Below are 19,561 nucleotides of genomic sequence, written 5' to 3' on the forward strand. Positions count from 1 at the left end.
CTTGGGTCTGCATCGGTGGCCGGTCGCCGAGCATGCGCACCTGGCCGCTTCCGGGGCGTTGAGATTCTTGACGGACTCAGAGGTCAGCAAGCGCGGAGTCTCCCACCCCATGTCTCATAGGGGCTCGTCTGTCCGTGCTTGGCTGCCAGTGGAGCCGTCCCCTCAGCCGGAGACCGCCGGGGGAACTGCGCCGAGCACGTTCCAGGCCGCTGTTGTATCGCCTGAGCCATAGTTCTTTTGTGTCACCTGAGCCGTAGTTCTTAAAGTGTGGTCTTTGGGTCACCGGCATCAGCATCATCCCACATACCCCTCTTTTATTCTAGTTGTAGAGCATCTACTCAGCCAGCCCTATGGTGGTCTTGGATGGTGTCTGCTCTGCTCTCTTGTCGTAGTCTCAAAGTTGTTGTGGTAGGCAACAATCAGGCTTCCGCCCTATGCCTCCATCTTGGTCCTCCTTTGTATAGTTAAGTCTTGATTGTTGTTGGTGTCACTGGGGGGGCTCTCTTTGTCTATAAAGGAAGAGTTGCTGTGCAGGGCCGGGTCTTGGTGCAGCAAAGCTTTGGCGCTCACTGAATATTCCCGTTGAATGTGTCCCTTATGCACGTGGTTGAAATCTGGTGTCATCTCCCACAGACCACTAGATGCCCTCGTTTCTGGGTCTCCAATGGGGTGTAGATCAGCTACTGCCTTAGGCACTCAGCAAGGATTACAGCAAAAACTGTAGTTTCTTCCTCCTGTCTGAGTGGCCCTGGAGCAGTCCGACTAGAACAGCAGATCATCTGGTCCGCTGCCAGAGAGCAGGCCACCCACATGCATAAGCCGTTGCTTGGGGCGCAGGTGTGCCTGCAAGACTTGCGGTGCAGGTCTTCAAAACGTGCGGGGCGGGTCCCAGGGCGGGGCGGGGTCTCAGGGCGCCAACAGGCCATGGTGCAGCGAGCCTCGATGGCTGTGAGTCTGGTCCTTCTGCCTTCCACGTATCTAAGTCCCCTCGTTCCGCACTCCAGCGCAGCAAACACTGATTGCTGGGCGCACCTCCGCAAGAGTCCCGCCTCTCCCCGCAGGCATCTGGGTCTCCCAGGGTTCGTCAGAAGATGGGTTTCAGGGTGATGGAGAGCTAATCTCCCTTAGTTTTGGAACAAAAATCCCTTTCCCCCGCCACCAGCCTGACCCACGCACCTCCACACCTCATCCCCTCCGATTTCGCTGGGTGCGAGGCAACAGAACAGCCTTTAACCTCCGCCGCCATCTTTTTCAAACTTCTCAATTTGTACTTCTTAATCCCTTCATTTCAGTCAACTCTACTGAAGTCTAGCGCCGCCGGGAGGTGCACGGAAAGGGCGCCCGGGCCTCCGTCTGGTGCGCGGTGCGCGCGTCCCGCGGAACCAGGCGCGCGAAGGCCGCGCGGCTGGGACGGGAGCTGGGCGGCCGCCGAGCTCCAGGCACAGCCATCGCCGCGTTCCGGACGTCGCCGCCGTGGCGTCCCCCCAATTTATACTTCTTAATCCCTTGAATTCAGTCAACTCTACTGAAGTCTAGCGCCGCCAGGAGGTGCACGGAGAGGCCGCCCGGGCCTCCGTCCGGTGTGCGGGGACGGGTGCTGGGAGGCCGCCGGGCTCCGGGCGCCGCCGCTGCGGCGGCGGCCCCAGCGTCCCGGGCCGGGCGGCCTGCGGGGGCGGCGGAGTTGCGAAAGTCTCCTTATTAGTTTTGAATAAATATTTTTGTTACACAAAATGTCTAATGGACTCAACATTGTTATAAACATTTTTGGGAGTAGAAAATATTCCTTCTATTGCAAATGGAAGCAGCTTCTATAAAAAGCAATATGGAAGCTCCTAAAAAAATTAAAACTAGAACTACCATATGACCTAGCTATCCCACTTCTGAATATTTATCCAAAGAAATCCAAAACACTAATTCGAAAAGATATATGCATCCCTACGTTCATGGCATCATTATTTACAATAGCCAAGACATGGAAGCAAGCTAAGTGTCCACTGATAGACGACTGGATAAAGAAGTGGTACATATATACAATGGAATTTTAAAAAAATTTTTTTTAGAGAGGAAGGGAGAGGGAGAGAAAGAAAAACATCGATGTCTAACCACCATGCTGTACACCTGAAACTAATATAATATTGGATATCAACTGTAATTAAAAAAATAAATAAAATATTCCTTCTAGCTCTTCTGAGTACAGGGAAAAACAAATTAGTGACTGTTAGTCAAGCAAAGAACCTAGGGGTGGCGAAATGCTCCTTGAATCTGTGCAAGATTTCAGTTTCTTGAAGTTGTGGAAAAGGTTCATAAGGCTAGTTTTAGGGATAGAGCCCATTCAGTTTCTTCTCTGACCCTCTGAAATTATATTCCACAAAGAAAAGATACTGACAGAATATGAATACAAACCTTAGGACCATATTTGTTCCCCAAAGAAGACACTGAACACACAGCCTGTTCTAATACAGGAAAAATTCAGACAACAGAAAACACTCCTATTCAAGGAAGTCTTAAATTAGAAGTAAATCTTACTTGCTGACAAAGTTAGCGCCTACCTAAAAGGTATTAGTATCACCCCCTAAAATAGCTCAAAAGGCCCTAGATTACATGTACAGTATACAGAATCATAGAACTTTTTTACCTACTACCAGGAACATTACAGGGCACTTTTTCCAATCCCTTTGATTGATAGTAGAACTAAGGATCAAAAGCTAGGTCCAAAAGCGCAGATTTTGGCTCAAGTAAAACTTAACTTACTTTATGAAGTCGCTGGTTTCCTGTTCACTGTCTTGTGTTGTATCCAAAGAAAAGGCATCTGAGAGTGCAGCCGAGCTGGACTCCCGCTCTCCTGCCGGCAGGGCCTGGGTTCCCGGGGAGCCCCTGGACATCTCCCTCTCCGCCCCGACCCCTTCCTCGGGATGCTCCCTGGGACTTGGGAAGTCTTTCTCAGTTTTGTCATGGTCATCTTTCAGAGAGGGCTGCTTGGCCTCAGCGAGAGATGTTTTTCCAGAGATATTGAATAAGTTACCAAGAAACTGAAAAAAGCTTTCTTTTGGCTGTCGATCGCTTTCTCCTGTTTTGCCATCTGAAGTGGGACTGGGAAGGTCGTTGGGCTTTTTGGAATCTCCTGGCGCGGGAAGAGTGATTAGCTTCTCAGCATGGTTCCTTCTGTGCTCACTTTGGGGAATCTTTGAAAACAAAACAGAGAATAACAAGCATCATCACTAAAAAGTAACTCAGACTGACAGATAACCTGTTACATGACACATTCTGTGCTGGACCCAGGGACATGTTTATGAGTAAGACTGGTGGTTTCTGTTCCCTTGGGACGTTTACAATCTGCTGAAGAGCACAGCCAGCACAACTCGAACAAAGCTGCATAGTCCATGTCATGAAGAGAGGGGTACAGAGAGGGGTACGGCACACCTGGGGAACCCAGCCCAGCTCTGGTGGCAGTGAGAGCAGAGGAGGTAACTCAGGGATGCTTCCCGGAGGAGGTGACCCTGTAGGAGACCTACAAAGTGACTTTGTGATGCTTGTGCATCTTCTTCCCTCTCCTCTTCCTCCCCTTCTTCGTGTTTAATATGACTGGAGGTCAGGGTACAAAAAGAGAAGAGTGAGGGCTTAAGTATGGGGAGAGAAGTAAAGGGACAGATTTTGGCAAACTTTATGTGTATTTAAATATAGCCTTTATTATTACAAAGCTAATGGACACTATTTTCAAACACTCGCTATATTAGACAAATAACACCCAAACAGACCTCATCACTTCAGCACTGTGTTAACCCACGAAGCTTCCACGTTATGTAAAGGTGTTGCTTAAGAAGATGAGGAAAGACAGCAACATGGCACATCAATTCAGAGGAAAGCTCTTCATGGTACAACACCAAGTTCTGATAAGCACATTAATGCAAACCATGGACAACACAGGAATTCTTGCAGAGTTAAATACTTCCAGAAGTGCATTTTACCTGCCCATAACTAGGTACTAGTAAAACAAACTCATTCATGCATACTCTGTGTCAGGAAAGATTAAACTGATATATCAAAGAGCAGGCTGGAGTGGCATCGCACACTCTTCCCCAAAGCTTCATTAGCTTTAGGCCAGTATACCAAGCCACCCTGCCTTCCAAACATGCTCACTCGCCTACTTGTAAAAGGAATGTGCACCCGACAGTATCTGTCAGATGTTATGCTCGCTAGTGCTTATAAAAGGAAAGCTCAAGTGTGACTCAAAAAAAAGATCAGGACACCAAGGCAAAAACCACCTCGGGGCACTGCAGGTGCTCACATGACAAAGGAGCTGATCTTCAAGAAGGCAACAGCATCGTAATTATAATGTTATTTGTTCATCTCGTTCCCTGTTTTAATCCAAACTCGAAAATAGTTTAAAGGAGTGTTCCACTAACCACTAATAAAACTTAGCCTATGAGAGGCTGAGAAATGTATAGAACGCATTAGCCCAGGAAACTAATTTTGAGAAAACAATATTTTAAGTTTGTTCCCACCCTGGGTGTCAGGATTTTTTTTTTTTTTAGTAAATACATAGCATTTTTCTCTGTGTAAGGACCTTAACATAATGTGTGAGTCTCTACATTTAGAATATCACCAGCCTTCTGAGGTCACTAAAAGTCTCACCTTTTACTGGTTTCAACTGGAACTTGATCCCACTGCTCTCTATCTCATCCAGCCGGCCTTCTGTCATTATGGGAGCCCACACTATAAACTAGCTGTGCCCTCCCCTCACATAACTGCATAGACAGCCTCTCTGAGTGGCAGGGCAAGATATGCTAGGTGACACTGGAAAATGCTCATGTGTATGTAAGATACACATTTTTGTCCTTTATTCCCTTTAATTCCACCATAATATTTCTCCCTGAGCCAAATGAACTAACACTATAACACCAATAGAACCGTGATTTTTTGTTATAATTAGTGTGAATGACTGCTCATCCTGGGTAGCTACTCATTACATAAATACAGGGTAGGGCAAAGACAGGCTTACAGTTGTTCATGTGGGAAATAATACAATAATTAATAAATAATAGTACAAGAATAACTGTTTTGTGTACTCACAACTGTAAACCTACTTTTGCCCAACCCTATTTTCTTAAAAAGCTTTAGAGAGTCACAGTCTTTTAAAATTGGGGCAATGGTTTTAAAAAGGGAGAATTAAGAGAACAAGGAGATTACATTTTTTAACTATCAATAAAACTTCAAGACAAACAATTACTATCAAAAAGAGTATTCACCCCCTGGCAATGGGCAAGGAGACATCTGATTGGTGGTGTTGCTCAATCAGGGGCAAAGCAGATGTACAGTCCTTAGTTCATCCTAGCTTGATGCCTGTGTCGGTGGCCAGAGCTGTTTCATGCCTGAGGCACATTAAAAAAAAAAAGCCGAAACCGGTTTGGCTCAGTGGATGGAGCATTGGCCTGTGGACTCAAGGGTCCCAGGTTCGATTCAAGGGCATGTGCCTTGGTTGCGGGGACATCCCCAGTGGGGGGTGTGCAAGAGGCAGCTGATCGATGTTTCTAAAACTCTCTATCCCTCTCTCAAAATCAATAAAATATATTTTTAAAAAAAGAGTATTTATTTCACTGCCTAAATTATTTTCACTTGACAATTCCTTTCAAAGTATAACAGACTAGTTTCTAAACTGTGATAGAGAAATCACTGGTTTCTCTTTCCCCTAAACTTTTAGCTTCTTTGCTTTTCCAGAATTCCTATATCATAAGTTAACTACAGAGAACTTTTATCCAGTTTCCTAAAACGTCTTAGTTGCTTAGTCTTCAATGATCTTATGAGAAATTTTTATCAATAACTAAAATTCCCTCAACCAGAAAGAAGTATCTAAATTTAGAAACAAAAACTAGCAGAAAAGAGTACTGTTGTTCCAAGTAAACACAATACATTATTTATGTAATTAAAAGTTTTAAGTTTGATCTGAAACAGCTGCTCGCTGCCCTCCGCTCAGACAACAATGAAGTTCAGCCTGCCACAAGGCAGGGCCAGTGTCGCCTGCCAACAGGGCTGTCTGCCATTGTTCCAAAGAGTGAGTGGAATAAAAGCACTTGGGATTCAAGCAAACACTAGTGAAACATTGATTCCAATTGTTCCCAAAGATGTCGGTATTCTGCAAATAAAATATAAAGGCTACCAATGAAAGCATATGTATCTTAGGAATTTAAAATGTTTTCCTTCCTATTCCATATATTGTAATGTAATGCCACTAGGTCCAAGTTCATCTGTTCTCTTTGCTTTGTGCCCAATGCAAGGAAATACAGGAAAACATTAGGCACACTGATTAGTAAGACAGCTGCGGCTTCACGAGTTTACGGTCTAGTAAGATACACATCGTTACATCACTGTGTGAGGCTCACAAGAGGTACGTACACAATGGCAGACACAAACAGCTGAACTGGGGATGGGGAGAACGCACTGCATAAAGGTGTAACACCTGAGCTTGCTCCTGAAGGGTGAAAAGAGCATTCTAGACACAAAGTATAGCCTGTATGGTACAAACGTACAGAAGAGGGAGGTATGTTTATTATGGCCGGATGTGGCTGGAGAAGATTGGGGCATAGAGGAGAGAGACTGAGGCTGATAAGATGACCAATTAAAAGTGAAGGATGAGGGATAACAGTCACAGATTATTAAGTTTTCTAAACTGAGCAACTATTTGAGTAGTTAAGCCAAAAATGAGTAAGAGAAATATGAGGGGAGGTGCCTTTGTGTGTGTGTGTGTGGCGGGGGGGGGGGGGGGGGGCGGGGGGATTGTTTACAAACTATTTAGATGTGAAATGTTGAATTTTTGGTCCCCTGGTGATGTGCGAGTTGGGCTATCTGGTAAGCAGTGGGAACACAGTGTAAGAATGCAATTGGCAATACACCGGGGTAAAGGGGGACCGACCAAAGAGCCTTAGGGGACAGGTTAAAGGCCCCAAGAAGAGAAGAAGTCAGTGAGAGACCGAGGGGGCCCAGAGTGGGCCAGGCCATCCCCTCCAGAATACTGGTCTCCAACAGCATAAGGACAAAGATTATTTCCAAAAGCAAAGAGGAGGACATGCCAAGTGCCACCATGAGGTCAAGGAAGTCCTCACTCTCCTGGTCACTGGTCTTTAAAAATGTCAGGCACACTCCTGATTGGGCATACTCTTCTCTCTGTTTAGAATGTTCTTCCCCCAGATACCAATGTTACTCACCCCTCCTCACCTCCTTCAGACATTTACTTATCTCCGCAGTGGAAGTTTCTCCAGCCACCCTATTTAAAAGAATAAACGCCTCTACTCTGAAATTGCCCATCTCCACTCTCTGCTTTATTTTTCTTATTTGTTCTTGCCAGCATCAAATACACACACATATTACTTAATACCTGTGTCTTCCTCTAGAGTGTAAAAGCCACAAGGGCAAGGAGTTTTGTCTGTTTCAGTCATGCAGTATTTCTAATACCTGGAAACATACCTGACAATAAGAGCCAAAAATGCTCAAATAGTTGTTGGATTAATAAATGAAGGAAAGAAGAGTATAGAGAAGCCTCTGGAATGCAGGGGAACAGTCCTAACAGCTCAGGAATTTGTGAGCACAGCCCCAAACTCAGGGTGGTAAGCAGTGAGTAAGTAGCAAGGAAACAGGAACAGCCCACAAATGGAAGGGAACACGTTTGAGAGATTTTTTTAACCAGAAAAAATGAAAGACATGAGATGACAGTTTAAAATCCAAGACACAAAAAAATGGCTTTTTGTTCCTGTTTTGTGGATCAGTTCTAAAGCTGTTGGAGGGAGTGACTACTGTGTAAGAAAGAAGGATGACAGGTTCCAGAAAGAAAAGCAGAGGTAATGAGATAGACCACTCTAGTCTCTAACACTTTTTTCAGTATTATATATATTTTAACTAAGTTTATTGGGTGACATTGGTTAATAAAATTATAGGTTTCAAGTGTACAGTTCTGTGATACGTCACCTGAACATTACATTGTGTATCTAATACTTGTAAAAAAGGAAAAGTATTAGCCTTGAAGAATAGGGACATTTCCTCTTCCAAGTAAAGCGGTAAGAAAGTGGCTAAAGTCAGAAATTTGTAAGCAGAAAAGACAGAGACGACGAGAAAGGTCTGACAGCGCCCTGGCCTCAATAAGGTGAGAGGAGAGACGCCGAGCTGGAGGAGGGACGCAGAGGCGGAGCTGGGGCCGAGGGAAGACTTGGGAGAGTGTTTCTGGGAAATGCAACAACAGGCTGAAAGCAGGTATGCCAAGCAGCAGTTAGGGTCAATGTAAACTCTGAAGTATTCACTCATTTAATAACGAACAGCAAGACACTATTCGAGGGGCTTAGATGCAGCAGTAAGAAAATACACCAAAGTCCTGCTTTCACAGAGCCTCCATTCCAGTGATGTAAGAACTGATTTGTGGGTCCAACTGGCATCTGTTTGTCACCTCTTCTATGAGCCTCTAGCAGGGGCAGGTGCTATCCCAACATGGTGATGGCACAGGGAACAAGGACAAGAAGGTCAAGGGATTAAGAGTGTCATCAAGGGAAGAGTATGCTGCGTGGGAAACAGGGAAGGGCCAGGTGACTCTTCCTTTACTGTTTCAATACCTGGCTTGGTCATCCCTAAAGCTCTACCTTCGTTGTACACAGTAAGGATGATCCTTCAGAACACCCTAACCCCAGTTCCTTAGCGCCCTCAGCTCTAATGACCTCCACTTCCACTGTGCCTCTGCTTGCCCCTTTGGCCAACCCTGGGCTGTCCGTGCCCATAACCACCCCCGCGTGGGCTCTGACCCTCATGTGCAGGCATTCCTATGTCCACAGCCTCTCATCTTCCCAGCTCTCCTACCCACTGTCCAGGTGTACCACCAGTTCTGCCTCTTCACAGCGTCTGTCCTTTCTTACCCTGTCCCTTTCAGTTCCTACAAATGTTCTTACCTTCTCGATCCAAACATCTAATTTGAGGCCAATAACCTCAAAGCCTCTTTTATTTGTCCCTTGGTCATCCCCACCCAGAAAAATTCCAGTTTGATCTTTTCCATATGAGTGAATGAGCCTTGCTTTAGAAACCCACAGGAATATGCACACCTATGCAGATTCAGACTGCCAGCAATTCACAATTTACAGCCCCTGCTGGAAACCAGTCTGCAGTCTTCCCCCATTCTCCACAGCAGCTATTTTTAACCTTTCCCACATCCCTTAGGCTGCCTCCTCCACTGTCCCACTCGCTGGCTCAGCAGAGGGTCCTACCTTCTGTTTCATGGAGACACTCCCTCTAGCTCTGACTCCACCCCCGCCCCCTACCTGCACCACAGCTGCAGCACCTGTGAATCCTTCGCTCACCCTCACAATGGAGGGGGAAGGACTCCTCACCACGGCTAATTCCTCCACCGTGGCACCACTTCATAATCCTTCCTGTCTCCTCAGGAACCTCAGTTCGGCATCTGCCCCTCTGTAAACCCACCCTGCAGCCTTCCCTCTCTTCACTACCAACCTACTTAAACAGGAGTTAGCAGCCCTCGCCATCTTCTTTCCCTTTCCTCCCAGTCACTCTTCAAGCCCCCGAGTTCTGGCTTCCTCCTCAACGTGCCGTGACCATGATCTCTCTCAGAGACAATGCCCCACTTGATAACTCAATGACGTTATCTTTCTGTCCTGGTTTTACATGATGCGTTTACAGAATGTGAGACTGATTCTCTTCCTGAAAACTAGCTTTCCATGGGGGCAATGGTAAGATATGTACACATATAATACCTTAATAAAAAAAATGAAAACAAACAAACAAACAAACTAGCTTTCCTTTGTCTCCTACATCATCACTCTGTTCTTCCTTATACTCTATCTCCTTCAAGTTCGCATTCTTCTAGCCATCCCTTATATATCGTGCTTCTCTGATCTCCAGCCCAGTCCTGATTTACCTTCATGATCTTCTCATGAAATCTCATTTCCCAGATTTGATTAATCGGATGATTCCCAGACCTGTATTCTCAGCTCAGACTGTGCATCTAGGTATCAACTAGGCTTCCATATCCACCTGCATGCTTCACTGGAACCTCAAACTCAGTCCATCCCAAATGGACCTTGACCATGATATGTCTCCATTCTTCCATTTTCTGTAAACTACAACATTCCCATTCGTTAAATAAGTCAGACAGAACATCAGGACACTATGCCCTGTCCCCTAGCAGACTGCCAGGAGCGACTTAACTTGTTTCCTTGTTTCCATTCCCACAGTCTAACCTCCAGACAAAGGCCAGAGCAATCTTTTAGAATTTAAATTTTACCATCCTTAAAGGCCTCCAAGAGCCATCAGGATAAAATCCAAACTCCCTAGCATAGCGTTCAAGGTTTTGGTGGATCTAGCTCCTGTGTTCGCCGATTTCATCTCCTGTAACTCACTATGCCTGCAATGTCTAATGCCATCATATGCACTCTTATTCATTCTCTCCGCGCCCCCCCCCCTGCCCCACCGCCCCCCCTCTCTCCTTCTCTCCCACTCTGACTATAGCATGTTTTTGCACATGCTGTTCCTACTGCTGACACCACTTCTCTCTCACCCTCATTGACTGGGAAATTCCTACTACAACTCAAGTTTTTCAGAATGGAAAATGCCTATATATGATTTTCCAATGGACACCCCGAAGATCTTTTGTTTTCTCTGCCACCACCAGAAGGTGAAGGCAACAGTTTCACATGCTTTCATCATGAATAGGAATATTACCTACAATTATTAACAGTTACTAAAATCTGGTATTCATATATAAAAACCAGCTGCTTACTAGAGAATTCTAGTTTGTTTTCTAAGACATCTGGCTACAACACATTGGCAAATTTGTTAATAACTGAAATTCCACCATCAAGAGTTGAAATTTCCTCAATTTTGAGGAAAGTTTTTATTATCAGTTTATTATTACTGATATCTTAAATTACCTATAGTTTATGTAGTGCTAAATTTTTGAATAAAAATCACTCTTTATTTACCTTTATCATAATGAATTTGGTTTGTGGTTGGTTGTCTGAGTAACTCCATATAGACTACTGACATATTTGCCTCAACAAAATTTTTCAGTAAATGGATTTTACCACTAATATTAATGAGCTATTTATCCCCCCCCTCCCGTTAAGTAATTTTGCTTGAAAGATAACATTATCTTTTTATCACATAATTATTTTTTTCACTAAAAAATTAGAACAGGTAAGCAGGTTGGCCATCACCTATTTTGCCCTAAGCTGATTATCATTTAACATAACAAATAAGTTTCTTGCAACTTGTATGTCATGACACCAGTGTTGTGATCGGTGTTGAGATGTCACATTAATTTGTTACAAAATTAGTTAAAAAGGTAAAATCTCACTTTTTTAAATGCTGTAGAATGGAATCAAGGTTATATATCTGTGGTGTTACTTTCAATTTTTCATTTCCATGTAATTTCTGATAAGATGACACAGTTATATATAGTGTGCTAAATAAGCACCCTTAACCTCAGGTGACCCAGGACAGTCATCTATCATAAGTGTCAGGGGAAAATAATAGGTAAAAACTGCTGATCTAAGTAAGAAAAGTCTGAGCTACATGTAGCAATGGGTATGGAAAGAAGGACTGCTGATGGGCCTTGGCACCAGGGAAGGGAAAAAAATTTGTAGAATCATTCCCAGATGTAAAGATTGAGTAACTCGTGGTGCACTTTAGCAGGATAGGGAATTCAGAAAGCGGAATTCAGTTTTTTTAGTATGTCCAATCTCCTACCCAGGAACATGCCTGGGAAAGGCCAATCCACAAATTGGTTCTATTTCCCTGAAGCTCAGGAGTGGACGGACAGATACGAGCTTTGTCATAGGCTAAGGTGTAGGCAGCAACCAAATCCCCCAGGGCAGGTGTGGAAGGTGAGAAGAGAAAGGAACAAAATGACATAACGGGGAAAAGCCATTCCTTCCTGTTCTGGTATAAAGACTTCTCCAACGAAAACACTGGGCCAGAATAAGATATGTTTTTAATTCTATGCGAGCTTTTTGGAGTCCCCTTTAATGTTCTCAATGTCTGGCACTCATGGAGGTGAATTTATTCCCAGAAATCTAGAGTATGTGCATGACTAGTTTCCACTTTGATAAGGGACTCCATCATAACACAAAGTAGGACCACCCTAGGCCTATGATAGACTGTTGCTGCTGCAAATCAAAACCAGGTACCCTACAATATATCCAACACCCCCAAATTCCGAGATATCAAGGCCCCAGACCGGCACCAGCCACACTGACAGGATGAAGCCCTGGCTGTCCCTCTCGCCATCTGAACTGCACAGTGACACAGTGCAGTCTGCACCTCAGGCATCCTGACAGCACTCAGACTGTACAAAGCAGCAGGGGGTGGGGACTTCGGACTTCTAGCTAAAGTTCAATATGTATACCTTCTCGCATGCCTTCTTTTCAAATATTACAGAGAATCAATGTTTCTAATAGCTGATTTCTATACTATTCATCCAGAAAAAATCAGTACCACTCTCAAGCAAAGAGTTATTGCTAAGTTTCAGCCAGACTTTCTATGGCAAGAAGACAGCTGTTCCTGAGTTCCTACTTATCAGGCATAGTCCACTGCTACACATGTTACCTCAATTAATTCAACAGCATTCCTAGGAAATAAGGACTGAGCACCTTCTACTACAGATCAGCAAACCAAAGTTCAGCGAGGTTGAGTCTATTTTTCAATGTTACAAAGCTGCCACCACTTGGAGATCTGGGATTTTAGCCCAGATATGTCAGATTCCAAAGACTGTGCTCTTCCCGTCAGTGTACATGACATTTTAAACCTGCTCCCAAAAGGTGCTATGGTTGGCAGAGGCAGAGAACAGTGGCTGACTGTGGGCTCCAGGCAACTCATTCCTATCAGAACCAGGCCAGCTCTGCTTGAACCTGTTTATACACAGAATTCCAAGAATTTATAGTTGAAAAATAATTTTAAATATGTTTTTATTGATTTTTGAGAGAGAGGAAAAGAGAAGGAGGGAGGGAGGGGGAAAGGAGAGAGGGGAGAGGGGAGAGGGGAGAGGGAGGAGGAGAGAGAGAGAGAGAGAGAGAGAGAGAGAGAGAGAGAGAAACACTGATTGGCTGCCTCCTGCATACCCCCTAACCCAGACATGTGCCCTGACTGGGAATGGAACCAGTGACCTCTTGGTGCATGGGACAATGCTCGACGAACTGAGCCACACTGGCCAGAGCTATAATTGAAAAAAAAACTTTTTAAAGCGTTTGTGTGCTTGAAAAAAGAAACAGAAAATCTCTGTATTAAATTGATGTCATATTGCTGCTATTTTATCTGTATCACTGAGAAAAATAATAGCAAGCACTTATTAAGGTCATAATTAATTTTTAAAATTAGTTCAGTAACAAATTTCCCCCTAACCAAGAGAACATTTAATACATTTAATTTGACTACCATTTCACCTCTGGCTGAGAAAGAGTTGAAAAAGACCAATAAGGAAAGAAGAGTTATACAAATCAAAATATGAACAGATACATACATTTAATATGTTCATCTTACTAAACAGTACTGTATTCTCAATACAGGCATTAATTTAAAGAACAATTAGTGACTATTTTTCCTCTGTGAGATGATCTTGAACTACAATTCTTCTATTTTTATTCTGTATTAATTTAATTTAATTTTTAAATATATTTTTATTTCAGAGAGGAAGGCAGAGGGAGAGAGAGCAGCATCTATGATGAGAGAGAATCATCCATTGGCTGCCTCCTGCACACCCCCTACTGGGGATCACGCCCACAACCCAGGCATGTGCCCTGACCGGGATTTGACCGCAACCTCCTGGTTCATAGGTTGATGCTTAACCACTGAACCATATCAGCCAGGAATATTTTTATATATCAATAAACAGTGACAACAATAAAAAAAAAAAGTGTGTAGTTCTTTGCAGTAAGTGACTTATGGGAAGATAAACATACGTGTTATGGATCATAAATAACTAACAGTAATGTGCACTAGATTGATACCCCTTGATGATCCATCCATAGAAACATCACAGGCATATTAGCCACTGTTTTTCATAAGGCGCCAGAACCTTCATCAAAGCTATATGATTAGTTATGGGCAATAATTCTAAAGTGGGATGAGAGTTAAATTTCATATAAAGCAGATGCCAAGCTATTGAGAATAAACCTAATCATTATCAATTTATGTAGGCCTGTATTGGACAATCTATAACCTATGGTCCAGATTTAATTCACTTTATTTAGCTCATGACTCATTTCTGAAAACAGACTTACTGCCACAGTTATTTTAATTTTTCAATAGGATTTCCTTTTGACAAATTTAGTTTATGAATATATTTTATAAATTATGTTAAAAAATGGGACCCATGATGGTATAGAACTGCATCTGAATTCTCTTGCCTCCCCCACAGTGCGAGTTTTGTCAAGTGACAATCTGAGATTCACTTTCTTCCACTATAAAAAAGAAAAAAATTCTGATTAACACTATAGGTAAACCACACATACTGATTTATTTTCTTATCAAAACACTCTAAAATGATAGTAAAGGGACTCCTTTCTTAAGCTATAAGTACATAGAAAGGGAGAGAGTAGATATTGGCAGATAAGAAATTTAAGAAAAGGTTTAGAAGGCGAAGGCAGATGGAGTCACAGTAACTGACCAATGAAAGCTTCCACCCTAGTGTCTGCAACAGGGACTCGGATCATACACCAAACAGTCCACCCACAGACAACCTGAAATAGCTCATTTCTGAGGACACCAAGCACCACTGAAGGCAGCGTGAGAGGCGGGGTTAAAAGTAAAGTGTGTGGATGAAACCCTCCCAATGAAGTACTTGAGCCCAGGGTTCTTCCCCATCTCAAGCAGTTTAACAACCCTCCATACCTTCCACCACTTCTGCCTCCCAAATATACATATATATATTAGAGACCCGATGTGCGGAATTGTGTGCCCCGCCCACCCACGCTCCTCGCCTTGACACCTAACTTCTCCACCCAGAGTTGAAGCGTGCCTGCCCGCTCCGCCCCCGACCCCTTGGGCCTTCTCTGGTTGCTTCAAGCCCTACCTTCGGTCCTGCAAGTTGCCTTGGGCTGGTCCTGCCTCCTCCTGGCACCTCCCTGCTTCTGCCCTGTCTCCGGAGCAAGGCGACAGCTCTGCCCTGCCATGCATACAGCCTCCTGCTCAATGGTCCTTACGGCGTGAGGGCGTCACGACCATTAGCATATTAGCTCTTTATTATATAGGATATATATATATGTATATGTGTATATACATACACACACACACACACACACACACACACACACACACACATATATATATATATATATATATATATAGAGAGAGAGAGAGAGAGAGAGAGAGAGAGAGAGAGAGAGAGAGAGAAAACACCTCTGAAGATACTGAGACTTTTGGGCAGACTGGATTTGAGGTATCAAAAGCCATCTGTATGGAATTGATTGTCAGCATTTCAAATGGCTGAAATGCTGACAATCAATTCTAGAGCTCAAGAGGGATGTTGGGTAGAGATCTAAGAGCCAAAATATGAAGCAGTGACATTGAAAATATTACTTTAGAAGACTGACACTGAGGAGGGCTGAGGGTCTTAGAGAAACATCTACATGAATAGAAAGTTAGCCAAAGAGAATCAGTGAAGGAAACGGAAGGAAATGGCCAGAGGCAGGAACTGAAACCAGAAAGTACAATATCATGGAAGCAAAGATAAAAAACAAAATTTCTGGAAAGGAAGCAAGACTTGGGAAATCAAGTGTCCCAACTGATGAAATAAAATAAGAACTTAAAAAAAAGTCACGGAGAGACCGGCTAGCTGGTGTGGCTTGGTGGTTGAGCGCCGACCTATGAACCAGGAGGTCACAGTTTGATTCCAGGTCAGGGCATATGCCCGGGTTTGGGGCTTGATCCCCAGTAGGAGGCATGTAGGAGGCAGCCAATTAATGATTCTCTCTCAACACTGATGCTTCTATCTCTCTTCCCCTCTCCCTTCCTCTCTAAAATCAATAAAAAAAAAATTTTTTTTTAAGAAAAAGCCATTGAATGTGGTTAACAAGAAGCCACCAGATCCATGGAATGACCTTAACTCATTTAACAACTACTTGAGTATCTATAACACATGTGCCAGGACAGTACTAGGCTTCCCATGCCTGAGGGGACTAGGGAAAAGGCAGGAGTCAGAAAGCATTAAGAAGACAGTAAAGCCCAGCCAGTGTGGCTCAGTGGTCGAACACTGAACTACGAACCAGGAGGTCATGGTTTGATTCCCGCTCAGGGCACGTGCCTGGGTTTCAGGCTCGATCCCCAGTAGGGGGTATGCATGAGGCAGCCGATCAATGATTCTCTCTCATTGATGTTTCTATGCCTCTCTCCCTCTCCCTTCCTCTCTCTGAAATCAATAAAAACATATTTTTTTAAAAAAAGGCAGCATAATCTCAGACACTCATGTATAAATATTTTCACTGATAGATCACCTAGGGCAAGGGAAACAAAGGAAAAAATTAACAAGTGGGACTATATCAAACTAAAAAGCTTCTTCACAGCAAAAGAAACCATGAACAAAATGAAAATGGAACCTATTGATAGGAAAACATATTTGCCAATGACACATCTGATAAGGGTTTAATTTAAAAAATATACAAAGAAGTTATACACCTCACAACCAGGAAGACAAACAATCCAATTAAAAAATGGGCAAAGGAACTGAATAGACACTTGTCCAAAGAGGACATACAGATACCAATAGACACATGAAAATAGGCTCAAGGTCACTAATCATCAGAGAGATACAAATTAAAACTATAATGAGGTACCACTTCACACCTGCCATCAACATATGTTAAGTGTTGGCCAAGATGTGGAGAAAAGGGAACCCTAGCATGCTACTGGTGGTAGGAATGCAGACTGGTACAGCCACTATGGAAAAGAGTATGGAGATTCCTCAAAAAATTGAAAATGGATCTGCTGTTTGATTCAGCAACCCCACTTCTGGGAGTCCTATCTAATAAAAGAGTAATATACAAATTGACCATCACTCCAACACACAAGATGGCTGCCCCCATGTGGTCAAAGATGGTTACCCCCATGTGGACACAAGATGGCCTCCACAAGATGGTAGTTGGGGGCAATCAAGCCTGCAGAGGAGGGCAGTTAGGGGTGACCAGGACGGCAGAGGAGGTAAGTTGGGGGCGACCAAGCCTGCAGGGAAGGGCAGTTGAAGGGGACCCAGGCCTGCAGGGGAGAGCAGTTGGGGGGGACCAGGCCTGCAGGGGAGGGCAGTTGGGGGTGACCAGGCTGGCAGGGGAGGGCAGTTAGGGGCAATCGGGTTGGCAGGGGAGCAGTTAGGCATCAATCAGGCTGGCAGGGGAGTGGTTAGGGGGTGATCAGGCTGGCAGGCAGAAGCAGTAAGGGGCAATCAGGAAGGCAGGCAGGTGAGCAGTTGGGAGCCAGCAGTCCTGGATTGTGAGAGGGATGTCCGACTGGCCGTTTAGGCCTGATCCTATCAGGAGGGGGCCTAAATGGGCAGTTGGACAACCCTCGAGGGGTCCCAGATTGGAGAGGGTGCAGGCTGGGCTGAGGGACACTCCCCCAGGCATGAATTTTATACACCGGGCCTCTAGTATATCATAAGAAACTCAAAACACCAATCAGAAAGACTATATGCAACCCTACATTCATAGCAGTGAAATTTATAATAGCTAAGATCTGGAAACAACCCAAGTGCCCATGAGTAGATGAGTGGATAAAAAAGCTGAGGTACATTTACACAATGGAATACTTTGCGGCTATAAAAAAGAAGGATCTCTTACACTTTGATATAGCAAGGATGGACCTGAAGACTATTATGCTAAATGAAATAAGCCAGTTAGAGAAAGACGAGTATCATATGATCTCATGTTGATGTAGAATCTAAAGAATAAAGTAAACTAATCAACAAAATAAGTCCAGTGGTATGGATGTATGGAACAGAACAACAGATCTCAATGGGGGAGGGGTTTGGGAGAAGAGGGCACAGGAAGAGATTAACCAAAGAACATACGTGCACATATGCATAACCCATCGACAATAGCATGGGGAAGGCCTGGGGTAGGGCAGGGGTTGGGTGGAGTGGGGCAAAAAGAGAGAAAATGGGAGACATCTGTGATTCTGGCAACAACAAAATAAAATAAAATATCACCATAAACGATTAAAAAAGAGAAAGCATTAAGAATTAAACAATGGGGCCCGAACCGGTTTGGCTCAGTGGATAGAGCGTCGGCCTGCAGACTCAAGGGTCCCAGGTTCGATTCTAGTCAAAGGCATGTACCTTGGTTGCGGGCACATTCCCAGGAGGGGGTGTGCAGGAGGCAAGCTGATCGATGTTTCTCTCTCATCGATGTTTCTAACTCTCTATCCCTCTCCCTTCCTCTCTGTAAAAAAATCAATAAAATATATTTTTTAAAAAAAGAATTAAACAGTGGGGGTTGGGCAGAGAGAGAAAAGAATTGAACAGTGATTAAGACCAACTTCCATAAGAAATGTTTGCGTAACAGGTAGGAGTGAAGAAAAAAATAGACTGAAAAGAAACCCAGACCCCTAAAATGAAAAAACCAACCAAACAAACAATAAAACCCCACCACAAAACAATTGTGTTTTATATATTCAGAGAGAAATAGAAGAAGCCAGTGAAGACGGAGGGATGCATGCAGTCAAGGCAAGGCCCAAGAGAAGGCAGGAATTATGTGAACAATACTACTGGTAGGGGTCTTCAGGGAGTTTAGCCTCGGAAGGGAGAGAGGGATGACTATTCCTCTGATGTAGGTAGAAGGGAGCAGAGCTTTAAAACCTGTCCCACTTTTAAATAACAGTAGACATGAAAGCAGCAAGAGTCTAAAGCTGCAACAGAAGGTTGTAGAACCCACAGAGAAGTAAAGGTAGAATGCGGACTACCTGTAAGGTTTGCCAGCTAGATATAAAAACCTAATATAAAAAATATTCATATTACAGTGGAATGGCAGGTGCAAGTGTAACAACTAGCTCTAATGTTAGCAAAACAGCAAAATGTGTATAGTCATGCACCGAATAACGGCGTTGCAGTCAACAATGGACTGCATATACTACAGTGATGCCGTAAATTAATGGAGCTGAAAATTCCCATCACCTGGCATTGTAGCCCTCACTGTAGGGCAATGTATTACTCATGTTTGTGGTGATGCTGCTGTAAGCGTTGCCAGTTGTATAAAAGTACAGCATATACAATTATGTACAGTACATAATACTTGATAATAAATGACTATGCTACTGGTTTATGTATTTACTATACTTTTAATTGTTGTTTTAGCGTGCATTCTTTCTTCTTATTTAAAAAAAGGTTGGTGTAAAAGAGTATGTCATGGCCCTGGCCAGGTAGCTCAGTTTGTTAGAGCACCATCCTGGTATGACAGGTTGCGGATTCAATCTCCAGTCAGGGCACATACAAGAAACAGCCAACAAATGCAAAAATAAGTAGAACAACAAGTCAATGTTTCTGTTTCTCTCTCTCCCTTCCTCTCTCTCTAAAATCATATTTAAAAAAACAGAGTATGTC

The 19,561-nt window shown here is 43.7% G+C and overlaps 1 protein-coding gene and 1 non-coding gene across 2 annotated transcripts in view; one reads left to right on the forward strand and one right to left on the reverse strand.

Moving 5' to 3' along the window:
- The window catches only part of CRYBG3 (crystallin beta-gamma domain containing 3), a 140,919-nt gene that overhangs the window by 92,788 nt on the left and 28,570 nt on the right, over window positions 1-19,561 (reverse strand). Inside the window, exon 3 of the mRNA XM_054714056.1 lies at window positions 2,752-3,182. Within this exon, the coding sequence (XP_054570031.1) occupies window positions 2,752-3,182 (431 nt within the window). The remainder of the gene's footprint in view (window positions 1-2,751; window positions 3,183-19,561) is intronic.
- On the forward strand, window positions 5,245-5,382 carry LOC129148637 (small nucleolar RNA SNORA48). The gene has a single exon (XR_008555638.1). It is a non-coding gene; the product is annotated as a small nucleolar RNA SNORA48 (small nucleolar RNA).

Source organism: Eptesicus fuscus, chromosome 3, assembly GCF_027574615.1.
Source record: "Eptesicus fuscus isolate TK198812 chromosome 3, DD_ASM_mEF_20220401, whole genome shotgun sequence".
NCBI classification, from domain to species: Eukaryota; Metazoa; Chordata; class Mammalia; order Chiroptera; family Vespertilionidae; genus Eptesicus; species Eptesicus fuscus.